This window comes from Epinephelus fuscoguttatus, linkage group LG15, assembly GCF_011397635.1.
Source record: "Epinephelus fuscoguttatus linkage group LG15, E.fuscoguttatus.final_Chr_v1".
NCBI classification, from domain to species: Eukaryota; Metazoa; Chordata; class Actinopteri; order Perciformes; family Serranidae; genus Epinephelus; species Epinephelus fuscoguttatus.
In genome coordinates this window covers 19,545,254-19,560,638 of record NC_064766.1, presented here as the reverse complement: position 1 = coordinate 19,560,638, position 15,385 = coordinate 19,545,254, and the positions used below count along the sequence as shown (strand labels likewise).

The 15,385-nt window shown below is 39.6% G+C and overlaps 1 protein-coding gene across 1 annotated transcript in view; it reads left to right on the top strand.

Moving 5' to 3' along the window:
• Nucleotides 1-13,843, top strand: part of LOC125902001 (collectin-12-like) — a 67,944-nt gene extending 54,101 nt beyond the window's left edge. Inside the window, 13 exon segments of the mRNA XM_049598077.1 lie at nt 1,781-1,865; nt 2,116-2,191; nt 2,389-2,484; nt 2,610-2,756; nt 3,112-3,202; nt 3,448-3,643; nt 3,899-3,993; nt 5,286-5,374; nt 5,643-5,730; nt 5,853-5,907; nt 6,030-6,183; nt 7,361-7,482; nt 9,703-13,843. Of these exon segments, the coding sequence (XP_049454034.1) occupies nt 1,781-1,865; nt 2,116-2,191; nt 2,389-2,484; nt 2,610-2,756; nt 3,112-3,202; nt 3,448-3,643; nt 3,899-3,993; nt 5,286-5,374; nt 5,643-5,730; nt 5,853-5,907; nt 6,030-6,183; nt 7,361-7,482; nt 9,703-9,925 (1,517 nt within the window). The 3' untranslated portion in view covers nt 9,926-13,843.
• Nucleotides 13,844-15,385: the final 1,542 nt, after the last annotated feature.

Below are 15,385 nucleotides of genomic sequence, written 5' to 3'. Positions count from 1 at the left end.
CGTTTAAAGGTTGTCATTTGAAGAGTTAACGCTGCTAGTGTTATTGATTTTTTGTACTACATGTAAAGTTGATTATTTTGGTCAGGCTAACTGTAAACAGAGATGCTGTCACCAGACAACTGAAGTAACGCTAGCTAGCCGTCTGCCTCATCACCTCACTGTATCCCATCGTATGTCGGCTAACCAATATGATGAACCTGCCATCTCACAGCTGCTGTATATGGAAAAGAATGCGGTGGTGTGTGAAACCATAAATTCACATCGTGTTTCCGTTTCTCTCTTTGTTCTTGGTTCAGTGGTTAACCGCGTCATTAGCATGTAACGGGACAGTGTGCTGCAGGAGGTGGATAAAGTACACAAATCATGCAGCACCATGTGAAACTGTAGCCCTCAAAACAGGCAGTAAACGCTTATTTGGTTAAGCTTATAATAGATATGTTGGGACTGTCACGTGTTATATAAGCTTGAGAGGTTATTTTCAAGCTGTTTGGTCTGTTGGTGTGTAAACATGCTGTTCATATCTCTCAGTTTTGGTGATCATCTACTTGTTAAAATATTTAATTTTGATATTAGTATATTGATATTGCAGTCTCTATATGAATCTTCATGTTAGTCAGTGTTCTATGAAACAACTGTGAACCTGTTTATGAATTTCTAACCTGGCAGGAATGCCTGGTTTCTTGGCCAGATCAGCAAATCTAATACTTTAAATGCAATTTACTTTAAATGCAATATGATCATAATGCTGTACGTTCATACTGATTTGCATCATCATTCACAATGGTATGATACACTAAGAGATATAGAACAAATAGCTACAGCATACATCATATATATATATATATATATATATATATATATATATATATACACATAAAGATTATTTAAAAGCTTTTTTTATGCTTTTGTTGGACAGGACAGATTACATATAAAAGGGGGAGAGTGAAGGGATGACATGCATGCCTATGTACATAGGAGGCCAGCTCTACCTACTGTGCTACTGGGCGTCACAATATCATCATATTTCCCGTTCCAACTTGTGACCATGTCGCCTCCTATTGTAGTTTTTCAGTGTTTGCCGTATGCTCTGTCTAGGCTACTTAATGATTACAAAAGCTGCTTAACACACAGGTCATATTGTTGGATAGCAGTATGTATCAGCTTTGTAACAGGTCAACTTTTATTGGTGATTTTTTTATGTCAATATGAGGGAACTTGACAAGTCAAGTACACAGTGGTTAGATACTATATTTACTGCTGATCCATAAAAAACGGTTACGTAATTTGGAAAGAGGAAAAGTCCCAGAAATCATGGTGACTTAGGTCAAAGACAGGGAAGCTGCACTGGCAAAGAGGAACTCTCACCACCACTTGAAAAACACTATTCAGTGTATTTTCTCAATTGAACACAGTGTGCAGTCTCAAATAAACTTCAGGTTTAATCACTATGATAGGTTTAATCACTATGATAGAGACAGTTTCAACACAAACCAAACATTATGAGCTTCATCTGATGGTATTTACTGCAGGGCTTTTGTGTTGGTATGTCTGTAACGTTTGTGCTTATTCATATGATAAATAAAAAAGACCCAGGGACAGGATCTCACACATGCAAACAGCTTTTAACTACAATTTTTGATTCAATAAGCTTTATTATTTCTTTTAGTGTTTAAGTCCTCATCTCTCCTCTCTGTATCGAAAAAGAATAACTCATGAAAAACATGCTTTTGCAGTCTGTAACTTCTCTGCTAATGCTGGTTGTTGTGCTTCTGTCCTACAGAGAAAGCGACCAGTGAGATGAACACAGCTGAGGACTGGGGCCTCATTCTGGACATATGTGATAAGATAGGGCAGTCACGCACCGGGTTAGTTTGCGGTCTTCACACTAAACCTCACACACAGACACATTAATCAGGCACTGCATAATGTTCCCTTTAAGCTTTTTAATCGTAAAAACACATACGTCTCAGGGTTAGAGATGGAACCCAAAGACATTAAGTGTATAAGAAGAAATTTAAGATAAATATTGATGCTCTTCATAAAAGCTGGATTGTTTTTGGTCCTTGTCAAGCATTTAATCTCCACAAACTTTTGATTTCTACCGTTCTGCTGCAGGCCTAAAGAATGTCTCCGGTCTATAATGAGAAGAGTGAACCATAAGGATCCTCATGTGGCCATGCAGGCATTGACTGTGAGCAGATTGTGTGATTGTGATTGTTATGTGCTTATTGGCATAATGTTGTCTTCTTGTCATCTACCATTAAGTTGTGAGCTAGTGGAGTAACCAGCTTCATTCTCTGATATCCCAGTATGTGCTACATGTGTGTTACATGTTGCTATGCTTTAAATAGTGAGTCTGATGAAGTGTTTGTACTCATGTCCTTACAGCTACTTGGTGCGTGTGTCTCAAACTGTGGGAAGATATTCCACTTGGAGGTGTGCTCCAGAGAGTTTGCCAGTGAAGTCAGTAACGTCTTAAACAAGGTACACGATGGCATTTTTACTTTTAAATGAGTTGTCCACATTAATTATGTTTGATTGCTTAAAATTCTTTCACGCTACATCCAGTTCCTTGTTCTCACGATGTGCCTTTTAATGATTGTCCCCAGGGCCACCCCAAAGTGTGTGAGAAGCTGAAAGCCCTGATGGTGGAGTGGGCAGAGGACTTCCGCAACGATCCCCAACTCAGTCTGATCTCAGCCATGATCAAGAATCTGCGTGAGCAGGGTGTCACTTTCCCAGCCGTAGGGTCACAGGTAGGTGTGTTGGGTGGAATAAATAAATGTTTTTAGCTTCAGCATACGCTGTGTGAAAGCTAAATTTTGAAATAGCTGTATTTAGGGGTGGATTAGTGATGAGTCAGAGCCATACCAAACAACTGCAACATCTCCATTTCAATTTCAGCAGAAGACTTTTGTTGTGTGTACCCCTCTCTAGCTTCCTATATTTCACTGCCTATTAAAGGCAAAATGCCAAAGATCTGTCTAACAAAAATATTTGTTTTTTTCATCGAGGAATGAGGTTGTTTTGCGTAAACACTGAGATCCTGACTCAACCTTTTATTCGTCTAGTTGTTGATTCACCTGAGCATGGATTATCATTTCCTCACAGGCTGCAGAGCAAGCAAAAGCAAGCCCTGCTTTAGTGGCAAAGGATCCCTCCACCTCAACAAACAAAAAAGAAGAAGAAGACTTGGCCAAAGGTGAGCAGGCCTTTCGCTGATGATCAGACAGTTAAGAGCAGACTCTTCGTGCTGTGGTGTCAGCAGAGAAATGTATTTGAAGAGGCATTATCCTTAAAAACATGCACACTAACAACTTTAATTCTTTATTTGCATTGAATAAATCACTGTGTACACTGGATTAATTCATTGCAGATGTTCAGCAATATTTTAGGACTTTCAAGGACATACACACATTTTCACTTATCTGCCTCTGTTGTGTGCAGCTATTGAGCTGTCACTGAAGGAGCAGCGTCAGCAGCCACAGACCTCCCTGTCGAGCCTTTACCCAAACACCTCCAGCCTGCTCTCCTCACACAAGTCTGACGGCAGGAAAGTCCGCGCCATCTACGACTTTGAGGCCGCTGAGGACAACGAGCTCACCTTCAAGTCGGGAGAAATCATCACTATCCTGGATGATAGGTGAATTTTCACACACACGTATCATAAGCTGGTGAAAACAGCATGCAAGGATTCAGAGGACTGAGGGAATCAAGGTGGTGTTCTGAGCTTGGTGAACATACCCTGATGGTTTTAATAGGTTTGCAACTGTGCAAATTAAAGCTTAGAATAACCCTCTTTAATCTGTCGACTCTTTAAGATGAGATTTTAATGCAGCAGTGAGAAGGCAACTATTTCAATCTTTTGTTTGATCTTTTTTTTTTTTTTCAATTTCAGTGACCCCAACTGGTGGAAGGGGGAAACATACCAGGGAGTCGGGTTGTTCCCCTCTAACTTCGTCACAGCTGACCTCACCGCAGAGCCTGAGATGAGTGAGTACACCCATGCAAAACACATCCTGTATCCACTTATGTCATCTTCAGTTCTGTGATAGCCCATTTAGTCCATTAGCAATATTGCTTTATTGATCCTAGAGTGGGAAATACTTTATCACTTGCACACGGCTGGTGAAACAATATGAATAACACAGCACAATCAAGCTGTGAGTCACATACAGAACATGATCAACATCTTATCACTTGCAACAGTGTTGTCTGTAATTTTGGGAAGTCATATGAAATTTCTCTGACAGCATTTTGGACACTTTCGTCCTCTAAGAGAGAGCTTATATGTTTTCTGTTCCTGATGCTGATACAAAATCTTTCAGTGTCTGCCATATTGATATAGAATCTTTCGTCATCTGTAGTTGCTGAACTGTAAATAAGCCATTCATGTGCTACTTTTATGTTTTTGGCACTGTCTCATAGTATGATGTATGGACTTTTAATTCACCAAGCATTTAACATCTCCATCACTGCTGCCAAAATGGATTCTACTGTGTGCGGCCACAAATCGTTTATCCTCTGGTGTCACTTCTTGTAAAGCAAAACTCTAACATCTGTGCAGCGTCCAGTCACAGTGCAGTTATGATACAGGACAGCTGAGCTCCATATTGAAGTTGTGAAACTCATTTCTGTTTTTAAAATGTTTTGAAAAGAATTCACGTACTCCTGGCACTCACATGTGTCAGCAGTTTAATGTGGGTCTGGGGTATATTGGGTTTTTTTTTTTTTTTCGGTCATCCAGTGTAATAGATTTTGTGGTTTCCACTGTTATCAGCTTTGCTTTGTTGCCAGCTGGTATGAATTTGTCACGCTTCTTAATGACACCCAAATGTTGCTGCTTTGCGACGCTTTCCTACCATTGCTTGTTTATCATATTCTTTTGCATGATGCCTCTGCAAGTGTGTCATACCTCGAAACATACATGCTGCATGTGTGCGTTGTGCTGTCTTGCTTTTATTTCTGCTGCATGGTCAAATGCCTTTACTCGTCAAACGTGATGACAGCTTTTGATCGTTTTGTGTGTTGCTGCTTATTGTTACGGCAGACTGCACAAAAACTAACTTTACTAATACGAACATGACATTCAAAGATTTGTCAGTAGCTTGTATCAGATGGTGACTCTGATTTTCATCTGATATTGGGACCCATCTTTTGCGCTAGTATCAGAGCATTACTGAATGTCCAGTTAATGTCTCCTGACCTCTTATCAATGTGTAAATGATTGTTGCTGTTACATTGTTTTGCCGCTGCTGCATCCGCTGGTATTCGGAAATCTACAGTGAAGACAGAGAAGAAGACAGTACAGTTCAGCGAGGACATCCAGGTGGAGACCATAGAGCCCGAACAAGAGCCTGTATATATAGACGAGGTGAGTTCCCTTGTGTGAACACTTGCTTACTAAGCTCTTTCTGCCTCATTGAGATCTTACTGTTGCATCAATAAATCAGGAGATTTGTTCCTAAGTAGGATTTGCAGTTTAAAAATGTTCACCTGCTGATAAAAACCACAGACTGATATAAACTAGGTTTTCTATTTTAGAGGAATAAATCTTGTTTCCTTCCAAACTGGATTGAAAAGGTCACTCATCACATTTACCTGAGAAGTGTCATCACTGGAACTTTACTGAAACATTTCAGGACAAAATGGACCAGCTACTGCAGATGATCCAGAGTGCAGATCCCACAGACAACCAGTCAGACAGCGTTGAGTTACTACAGTTGGAAGGTAAACTGAATTTGAGGTTGTTACTGTATAAAGTGAATGGAAGTGACAGAAGCTAATCTGGTATGATTCTTAATGTAAAACTTGATAACTGTTGACTGCAGACATGACATATTTCTCATCAGGTGCCTGCAATCAAATGGGACCTCTCATTGACCAGAAGTTGGAGGATATAGACAGGTACGTTACGCTGATGTGACATGCTTTGTCCAAAGTAAAACATGTAACTCTGACCTACATAATTCAAGCGTTGGAAGAATTCATTTAATCTAATCTATGTGTGTTTGGGTTTGTGTCATCAGGAAGCACTCGGAGCTGTCAGAGCTGAACGTGAAGGTGATGGAAGCTCTGTCTTTGTACGCCAAGCTAATGAACGAAGATCCAGTCTATGCCATGTATGCCAAGCTGCAGAGTCAACAGTACTACATGCAGCAGCCTGCCAACGCAGCACAACAGGTACAGTCAACTGGTTGCCCAGGCAAAAAAATATTTTTCCACGGATTAAATTTGTGCCATGCAAACAGGAAACTGTGCACATCCAGAATGCTGGATTTGCTAGCACATGAAAATTACACAAAACCTCACTCCTTTGATATTCCTGAGTCTTAAAGGGGTAGTTCACTCAAAAACACAGTAAAATACCCCCCCCGTTTTACATGTACTGTCCCTTAATGCTGGGGTTGGTAACATGTATTTGCTGAAACTGTCACTGCATTCACACAGCACTAAATGAGACAGATAATCTGTTAAAAAAAACAACATATTCCTCTGCCCACTCTGTTGCCTTAAAGCGCTTCCAATGATGTCACCGCAAGTGAACGAAAACAACCAATCAGAGCTGAGGAGTCTTTAAAGCAGCAGCTGTCAATCTCTGCTTGTGAACTGCAGTCAAACTGCCAAACTAGGCAGCGCTGATCAAATATAAATCAAGATTCTGTCACTGCATCACCTTTCTCTTACCTCAAGTGCTTTTAGAAACACATAGTGGACTGTTTCACTGAAAAAAAATTAAGTTGGTCTGGTGGCTGGCAGTGCTTGGTACTTTCGGTGACTATAACAACGTGGCGGCCAGGTCGCAAACTCTCTCATTTTGCAGATAAACAGTGCACTAAAATATGTTTATGGAAACATTTGAGGTGAGAAATAGGCAGGAACAGAATCTTGATACATATTTAATCAATGCTGCCTTGTTTGGCAGTTTGACTGCAGTTCTCAGAGTGATTGACAAGTGCATCACAGACTCCTTGGCTGTGATCGGCTCTGACTGCGCCTCGGGTCTGATTCTAGTGAATGTCATTAGAAGCATTAGGAAGAGGAGGAGGAACATGATTTTTTTTTTTATTTTTTTTTTTTACAGATGATCTGTCTCATAGTTTGTTTGTTTTTCAGAACATAGTGACTGTTTCAGCAAAAATGACACAAAGTTATTTTCATAAAAGTTACCAGCTGCAGCTTTAACAGGAAAAGCTTAAATGAAACAGTCTACCTGCATGTGCTTTTGCTTCTATTGGATGTCAGTATTATTTAGCTTTACTTTGGTTACCTACCTTTTTACAGTGTAACTGGTCTAAATTGCTGGTGATCTTAGGCTTAGTCTGTTATTAACTCACACTGTGCATGTTTGTGACAACAGGTCTACCCTGGTCAGCCTGCATCAGGTTCGTATGCCATGAGCGGTACGGCAGTGCAGGGTTACACTGTTCCCATGGAGCAGCTCCCCGCTGGAACCCCCATACCTGGTCAGCCAGCTCCTAGGTGAGTTTCACCTACCCCCTCAGTGGCTTCTTATGCTGGTTCCCTGAAGCACATTACAAGTTGCTGAAATTATGAAACTTTGCTGCTTGTCATCCCCTTTTCTCTGTTGCTCCAGTATTTTCTGTCACTCTTCTGTATACTATTTAACAAGGAAGAAAAGAAAATCAAGCCTATTTAAACAGCAACATAATGCCAGCCCAAACACCTCCTTGTTTATTTTTTCACTCATCCCAGGTGTATTTGCCCTTTCTAAATTATCTATGACAACTTTATTAGTACTGTAAATTCTCAAATAGTGGCTGGGACCTTTACTGCAAATAGAATTAGGCCTTGAGTGTAACAGGCACATATCAGAGACGGGCCTTTGTTTCCTATTTGCTCATGTAGTAGAAGTATATATTTCCATATGAAGCCTCCTTGTTTTCTGACCTGCTCCTCTTTTGTGGCAAAACTCTAAGCTTCAAAGTTTACCTGTTGTCTGGATAAATTCAGTATAATCAAAACGCACAGTACTGATTTCAGACTACACGAACAGGATCATGTCATAGTCAACACTCTGCTGCTCTATATTTTACGTCTCCAACAGAAATACTGTTGTTTCTGTTAATTCACTAATTATGGGTGCTGTGTCAGTACCATCAGTCAAACTTCCTACTCATGTTTAACATTAAATGGCTCCCAGCAGCTCAAATGGTACAATTCCTCTCAGTCATGGTTGGCTTTTAAGTTTTAATGTTTGCTGTAAGTGCTGAGTTTTGTTGGTAATAACTTAAAGGGATATTTTGCCAATTTTCAACCAGCTTTGTATCATAACAGTGTTGGTAGTATGTGTATATGAACTAGAAGTCGACTAATAGTGGATTTTAAGTGGCCAATATAATAACAATAGTTTTGAGCTGGAAAAAGACGATAGCTGATTAATCGGCCAATTGGCTGTAAAATCAGCTGTTCCAGTGGTAAAATGAAATAGAAAGTTTGTGTGCATTCATGGCTGGAGCACACTGAGTGCCAGCCCCTCCTGGTCTCGAAGTAATAATGAGTTGATAGTCGTTTAGATTATCAGAAAATTATTTCACACACATTGTTAGTGTCATGCTACTTAATTCTAGTGAAATTATACCAACTATGCTTACGAGCAAAACAGAGAAAGCACATAATGCTAGTCTATAACCAGCAACATTATTACACCCCTAATAAAGAAGTAGAGCTGTCCTACATTATTTGACTTTCATTTAAATCTTACAAATTATCTAAAGCACACATTACCCTGTATTTGCATGTGGGGTGCTCCGTGCAAAAACTTTACAGTCGTACCCACATGACAAGTAGCGGTTACAGCTATTGGCCACCGTCGGAGCTCCGTTCCCACCATTAATGATTTATATAAAGTCAGATTGTTGGTGCCAATTAATATGCCAAACCGATGAATCAGTAGACCTCTAATATGAGCTGAGGTAAACCCAGATGTCCTTTCTCATTCTTGGGTTCTTGCTGGCTCTAGAGTTGCTGCTCAAACTACAGATTGTACTTCCACATTTTCTTATGCCCGCCACCATGGACGCAAAGCGTATAGAAGAGGATTGAGAGAGAGACCCGATCCTCCCTCAATCGAACTGTTAAACTAACCTGAGCTGATCAGTCAGTGCACTCTGGTAGTTGTAGGTTTTCTACCTTTTGAACAAAAGCAAATGCCACATCCCTTTACTCTGATTCCTCTGGTCATGTAGCACAAGTTTCACATGTTCTTGCATCTTTCTACTGCACAGACAGGCCAGTTTTATAAAAAGATAATCTTTACAGCAGTAACGTACTTCTTAACGCTGCTCAAAACAGACAAACGATCTTGTGACTTTGCAAACGAAAACATTTTTAGTGTTAAAAAGGGAACTTACGAGCAGCAGATTGGTGAGTGTGACTTTACTCTGTTCTTGTGAAGATTGAATAAGTGCTGTGGAAATCTAAATTAGGCTAAAATTACCATGCGAGTTAAATTTAAATTACGGGTTAGTTCCATGCCCCTTAGTGTCACCCGTTCTTTATTAGTGGGTAGCATTTAATTAATCGTGCTGGTCACGGCTATTATTTGACATTGGACAGTATTTGAATACTGCATTTTATTAGACAGTTACAGTATTATGAATTCTACCTTCCACCTACCATTTAATTATAACACCTTGCTGTACTGTAGTAATTAATGTTGCTTCATTTTTTTTTTCACAGTGACGTTCATATGTACATGGGCCAGCCGCCAGTCTACACTGCAGCTCCAGGCAGCATGGCCCCAGCAGACTTACAGTCCTACCAGAACCCAGCCAGCGCCCCAGGCACGACTCCCGCAAGCATGACGCAGACGCCAAACTACAGCAGCACCCCCTCTGGCCAGAGCATAGCACCTTCCTCAGACACCTCACAGGCCCCCTACTCAGAGAAAGCCTTGTTATAGAGCCCCCTGAGCTCACAGTTATCCTCACGCAAACACGCGCACCAGACCTGATCAAACAGCGGTCGAAGATAATTTCTTTTATTACGTTTTATAATTTGTTTCACCATGGAACACCACATGGAGGAAACAGTTCAAATAGAGTAGACTAAACACGGCATCCGGCACGCTTTGTGTCGTTTTATTTGGCAGATAAATATACAGTTACACTTCTTACTCCAGGTTTAGAAGTGATCACGAGGGTTTGACTTGAGGAGCTCACACCAAGACACACATGGTCTAAAAACAGGCACACTATGTTCTTTTTGGATTGTATTTAATTAATGATTCCTCTGCATCTACACACCTCTGCTCTGTTTCTTCACGACTCAGATGTGAAGACACGGAGCTTCCAGTTGCACTTTTACTTTCAGTTGCACTTATTTAAGTTTCGTTCAAGCCTGATCACTTCCAAATCTAGATCTGATAGCAATATCTGCATCGTCCATTTTGATGTACAAGACCTGACATCTATTGCTTCCTTTTGACTATTGACAAAATGTGGTAATGCTTTATTTTATGGGTCTGAACTACACAATTAGGTTATCATGGGGAAAATGAGACAAAGTTATTGTATTTAAACTTCAGTTTAATTTCAAAGCAATTAATGAGGAATTTCTGTAAAAGAATGGCAAAAGTAAATATTCTTTCATTAGTCATTTAACTTAGAGAACATTATCCTTCACACTGTATATATTTTTGGATATTCAGGTGACCTACTATGGACTGGCTTAAGATGTTTTAGGTTACGCTAGCAGTTCATTACAGTGGAACCCGCTTACACTAATCAACCAGAATCATTCCCATACAAATGATGTTTAAATATTTTGCTGATAGTAATCAAGTCGTCACTTACGTCTTTTTGTACATGACAGTATACGGATAAAAAAAAAAATCTATGGTACGGTAATTCTTGTTTTGTTTATTTAACTTAACTCCCCTGATACTTTGCCTGGCAGTAACCTGTCTGCTTCCAGCTGGCTACCTGAGGCTGGCAATGTGCGCACATTACAATCATGACAGTGAAAAGAAGGTCATTTTCTCTAATGAAAAACGTAGACTAAGAGGGAGATGACTGGTTGCTCTGTTTATACAAATGTGGATCAAAATCTTGTGTCAAACAACAGAATCGACAGAAAGTCAATCCAGGCACTCCGAAAAAATCTAGAAAAACGAGGAAGGAATATTTAAAAACTTTCATTGTAGCGGCCACATCATTACAAGAGCCAACATGTTTCTACCACTGTAGGTCTTGGTCAGGGCTTTCAAAACGAAAAACGTAGTCTCCTCAAAATGTATCACAAACTGCCAAAAACGAGCCAGTGAGATGCAGCAGTGGTGTTCCTCAGGCTACTTTGTGTAGTCTACTAAAGCAACAGGAAACACTCATGGCTGCTGGTAGTGGAGACAGGAAACTAATGCGCATGGGGAAAGCACCTGTGGTTAAAGCTGAACTCGTAAAGTGGACTGATAATGCCCCTACATGATGCCCCCTATTATTTTATATTCATGTAATTGATATACAAATGTTAGTTAGATGGTAATCTGCATGAGGGATAAAGAAAAATACTCAGTTATATGAATCATGTCCTAATAGTTATCACTGTGACCCTGACAGACGTGATCACTGTAAGAGGGTTCCACCTTAACTAGAAGTGAAGGCAGCTGTTTATGTGCAGTATTTTCTTAATAATAAGCATCAAATTCCCCACTTCTTTACTAAAAACTTCCAGGAAATTACAAAATTAAGAAGTTACGGACCTGTAAAATAAAGCGTCAACAAAATTGTTTTGAGAAGACAAGTGTAACTGTGAGCCACTTCAGCCTAACCACAAAATATATATGCAATTACTATTTGATCAAGTGTGAAATACACACAGGCATTCCTTTACAGCACCCCTCAACATGCACACTGGAGCTACACACAGGACATCCAAACACACTACAGACAAGTGTACATACAGCCACACACACACCAACACAGTTGCACCAGTTGGTTGATACCTTACCGTCACTCACACACTAATATGCCACAGCCTTCTCACCCACTTTAATCAACTGCAGTGCTAATCATGTCACAGAAAAAGAGGTGTCAACTCATATTGACATTTGTTTTTAAACAGGAAAAAGGACTTTTAGTGATGTTAAAACCATTAGGTTAATACATTCTGTATATGTTGTCAACTTTTAGAAGTACTGAAAACTGAAGCCACTTTTTGTTTTTGAGGGGAAAAAGAGGAATTTAAGCATGCACATGACTCTTGTATATACTGTACTGAACTCGTAGTGAAGCCACATGATGACCTCATGGGTGGGCTGTATGTTAGCACAGCTCCGGGTGTTTCCCTCAGCCTTAAAGGTGAACTCTGCAGTCATGACGTCTCTGCTGAACTGAAGGTGTAAAAGCCAAAGAGAACAAAATGGGGGGGGGAAACCCCGCCAGAAAACCCGGTATTTTTCTTTTCTTTTTATTCTTTCCGTCACGTGATTGACTCTCAACTTCATACTGCAGAGTTTTCCTTTTCAGAACGAGCAGCTCTAGATCCTTGTCGGCGGATATAAGCTTTGCTCTGTGTCCATTCAGGGGCTGTACTAACAGACTTAAGGGGCGAACTCTGAACAGCCCCAGTGTCTTCAAAGCATCTCTTTAGTCAGTGTTGAAAAAAATGAATTTTGTAGTGCATTTTAATTTATCTTTTGATTATTGTTATTGCTATTTTAAATGAAGAAGCAGTGCAGGATGTATGTATTCAGAGAAAAGCGGAGTATGTGATATTCTGCCTAACTTAGTTGTATATTTAAATCGCTCACACAAGAACATGGACATTTCTCTCAGTGTTTGATACATGCTTATTGTACTGTAGGGTCAAATGGTAATGTGAAAAACTGATCGAACCTCCCCACGCATTTTGAATCTGTCCTTTCTCAGAGATGTGTAACACTAAAACAAATTCTACCTGACGCAGGACTGACATGAGGTTTGATGAGTTGGGAAGGTTCAGTCAGGGTTTGTAAACACTTCTTCTCAAGTTCTTCCTAAGCTATCAGTTACAGCAACACTTACCGATCAAATATTGGACCAAGTTCTCAAACCATACACACTCTTCTACGGCTTCTACGTCTTCAGAATCTTTAGGAAAGAGTTGATGTTTACAAACACTGACTGGATTGCAAAGAAGCTGATGAAACAGGACGAGTATTTATCTGTTGTTTAATATTGAATGATGGTAAATGAAGGAATTATGAAGCAGTTATATAAATAGGATGAACTAGATTTTCCAGTCGCAGGACAAATTGGTGTTTGTGTCACCACAATTTCTCTTGAGATTCTATGTTTCAGTCGTGCTCCTTCTTGCCACCCCCGTGCCACCGTACGGATGTAAAGCAACTCAGCAACCTAAACTTTAGGGACTTTGCAAACAAGAGGCCGTTTCATTCTCCAGAACTTGATTTTAAGCGTTGATATAGTTGATTTGAAAAAGACACGGAATCTTTTTTTGTTTTTGCTGCCTTCAACTAAATGCAAGCGTGGAAATAGTGTTAATCTGTTGGATCAAAGAGGGCTGAAAATATCAAATATATAAAAAGTAGCAGCTATTCTGGGACCACGGGACCAGGAGCCAGTTAATCATCACACGTCATCCGAAATGTAACATCTTGTTGCACCACAGTGGTGGACCGCAGCCCCCGATGTGACTTTATTGCACAGGATTGAGATGTTGCCTGTTTTTAAGTTTTAAAACATCGATTATTGTAAAGGTTCTGTCTAAACTTGTATCCTGCTGTTTGTATGTATTCTTTTAACCATACTTATTAATTGGTATTCACAATAAAACCAGGCCAAATGTACAGAGTAATACAAATAGCCTTGTTTTACTGTTTTTCTTATTTTAAGAGCACTTGTAAGAAACAGGAAACAGTGTTTTCTGTTTCTTAAATCATTTTCAGAGCATATTTTTCTCAACCACCTCTCACCATGAGCGACGGAGTCCGACATGAACACACTGTTTTCTTTTGAAGTGAGAACAGCTTTGATTATTTCACGAGAGATTTCTGTGTTTATGTTTTTGTACTCTTTTCTCAACAGTTTGAAGTCAGCGAGGCTGAGTTGGAAAAAGGTGTTGTCTCATATTTATGAGTACTAGAGTTTCAGCAACGTATGGGTCAAGACATGATGACAGTTGTTTGCTTTTTTCGATGAAGCAGATTAACTAAGCTTTTGAGAATTGCATGTACACCTGATTGCTTTATTAGGTAAGTGTATTTAAAACGATTGCAGTCTTATACAACAGTTCAGCAGTAAATTCTACATTCATGAAGGTTTTAATATTTCACAGTGGTGACTATTATTATCAATCAAACCCATTCCCACCTTTCCATCTATTTCTAATAGTTCACCTTCTTCATACACATTTACACCAGCATTGCAGTGTAGTGTAGTGCAGCATTCACACCCACAATTTCTTTACTACAATTTCTGTACTTTTACTTAAGTACACATTCAAGGTACTTGTATTTCCTTTTATGCCACTTTGTACTTCCACTCCACTACATCTCAGCGGTAAATATTATACTTGTTACTTCACTGCATGCCTCTTTACAGATTATGATTTATCTCCAGATGTGTTGGTTTTGAATGTTTGTGATAAAGTGAAGGATGAACATTGAAACCTCTTGGATCAGCTGGAAAATTTGTCACAAACCTGAAAACAGGGCTGTTTTTCTGATTCCATGAAAAGTTGACTTTTTAGGTATAGGCAGTGGTGAGGTGGTTGTTGGTGAGGTGAGTGTACGACTAGGTAGGTTGGTAGGTTACAGAGGAGGAGGTGAGTAAACTCTGCTGTATATTCCAATGACTTTTTAGCTGCTAGTGGGTGTCCTATAAATGGCCTGGAAAAGAGGTGGGTGTACCCTCCACTACACCAGTGGAAATCTGTGGTTCTCACAGGACGGTGACACTACAAACATGATGATCTTAAAGAATATGATGCGTTGCTGTAGATTAAACTACCCAACAGTATATGAAGGAGTTGAAATTAGCTCAGCCTAGAGGAAAATAAGAATCCTTCAGGATCTAAACTTAAAGTCACAAAATTTGTCACTGTATTAGCATGGAGGTAAATCCTCCACTGGCTCAACCACTGAGTTGAGGGAGATGACGCAACATCTCAAACTTGAGGAACTAAGATTCACATTAAATGGCTCTTCTGATAAATTTGTGAGAACTTGGAGACTCTAAACCCCAACTTTATTGATAACTCCACGTGAGGTAAATCACATTTACTTAATATTTTTTCAATCTATTTTTTTTTTTTTTTTTTTTTTTGGCATCTTGTATCACAATGGGATAGACCCTGATAGGCCTTTATCTTTTGTAATGCTGTATAGCTGTTTATATGTAGTTAAAAAACAATAAAAAATATG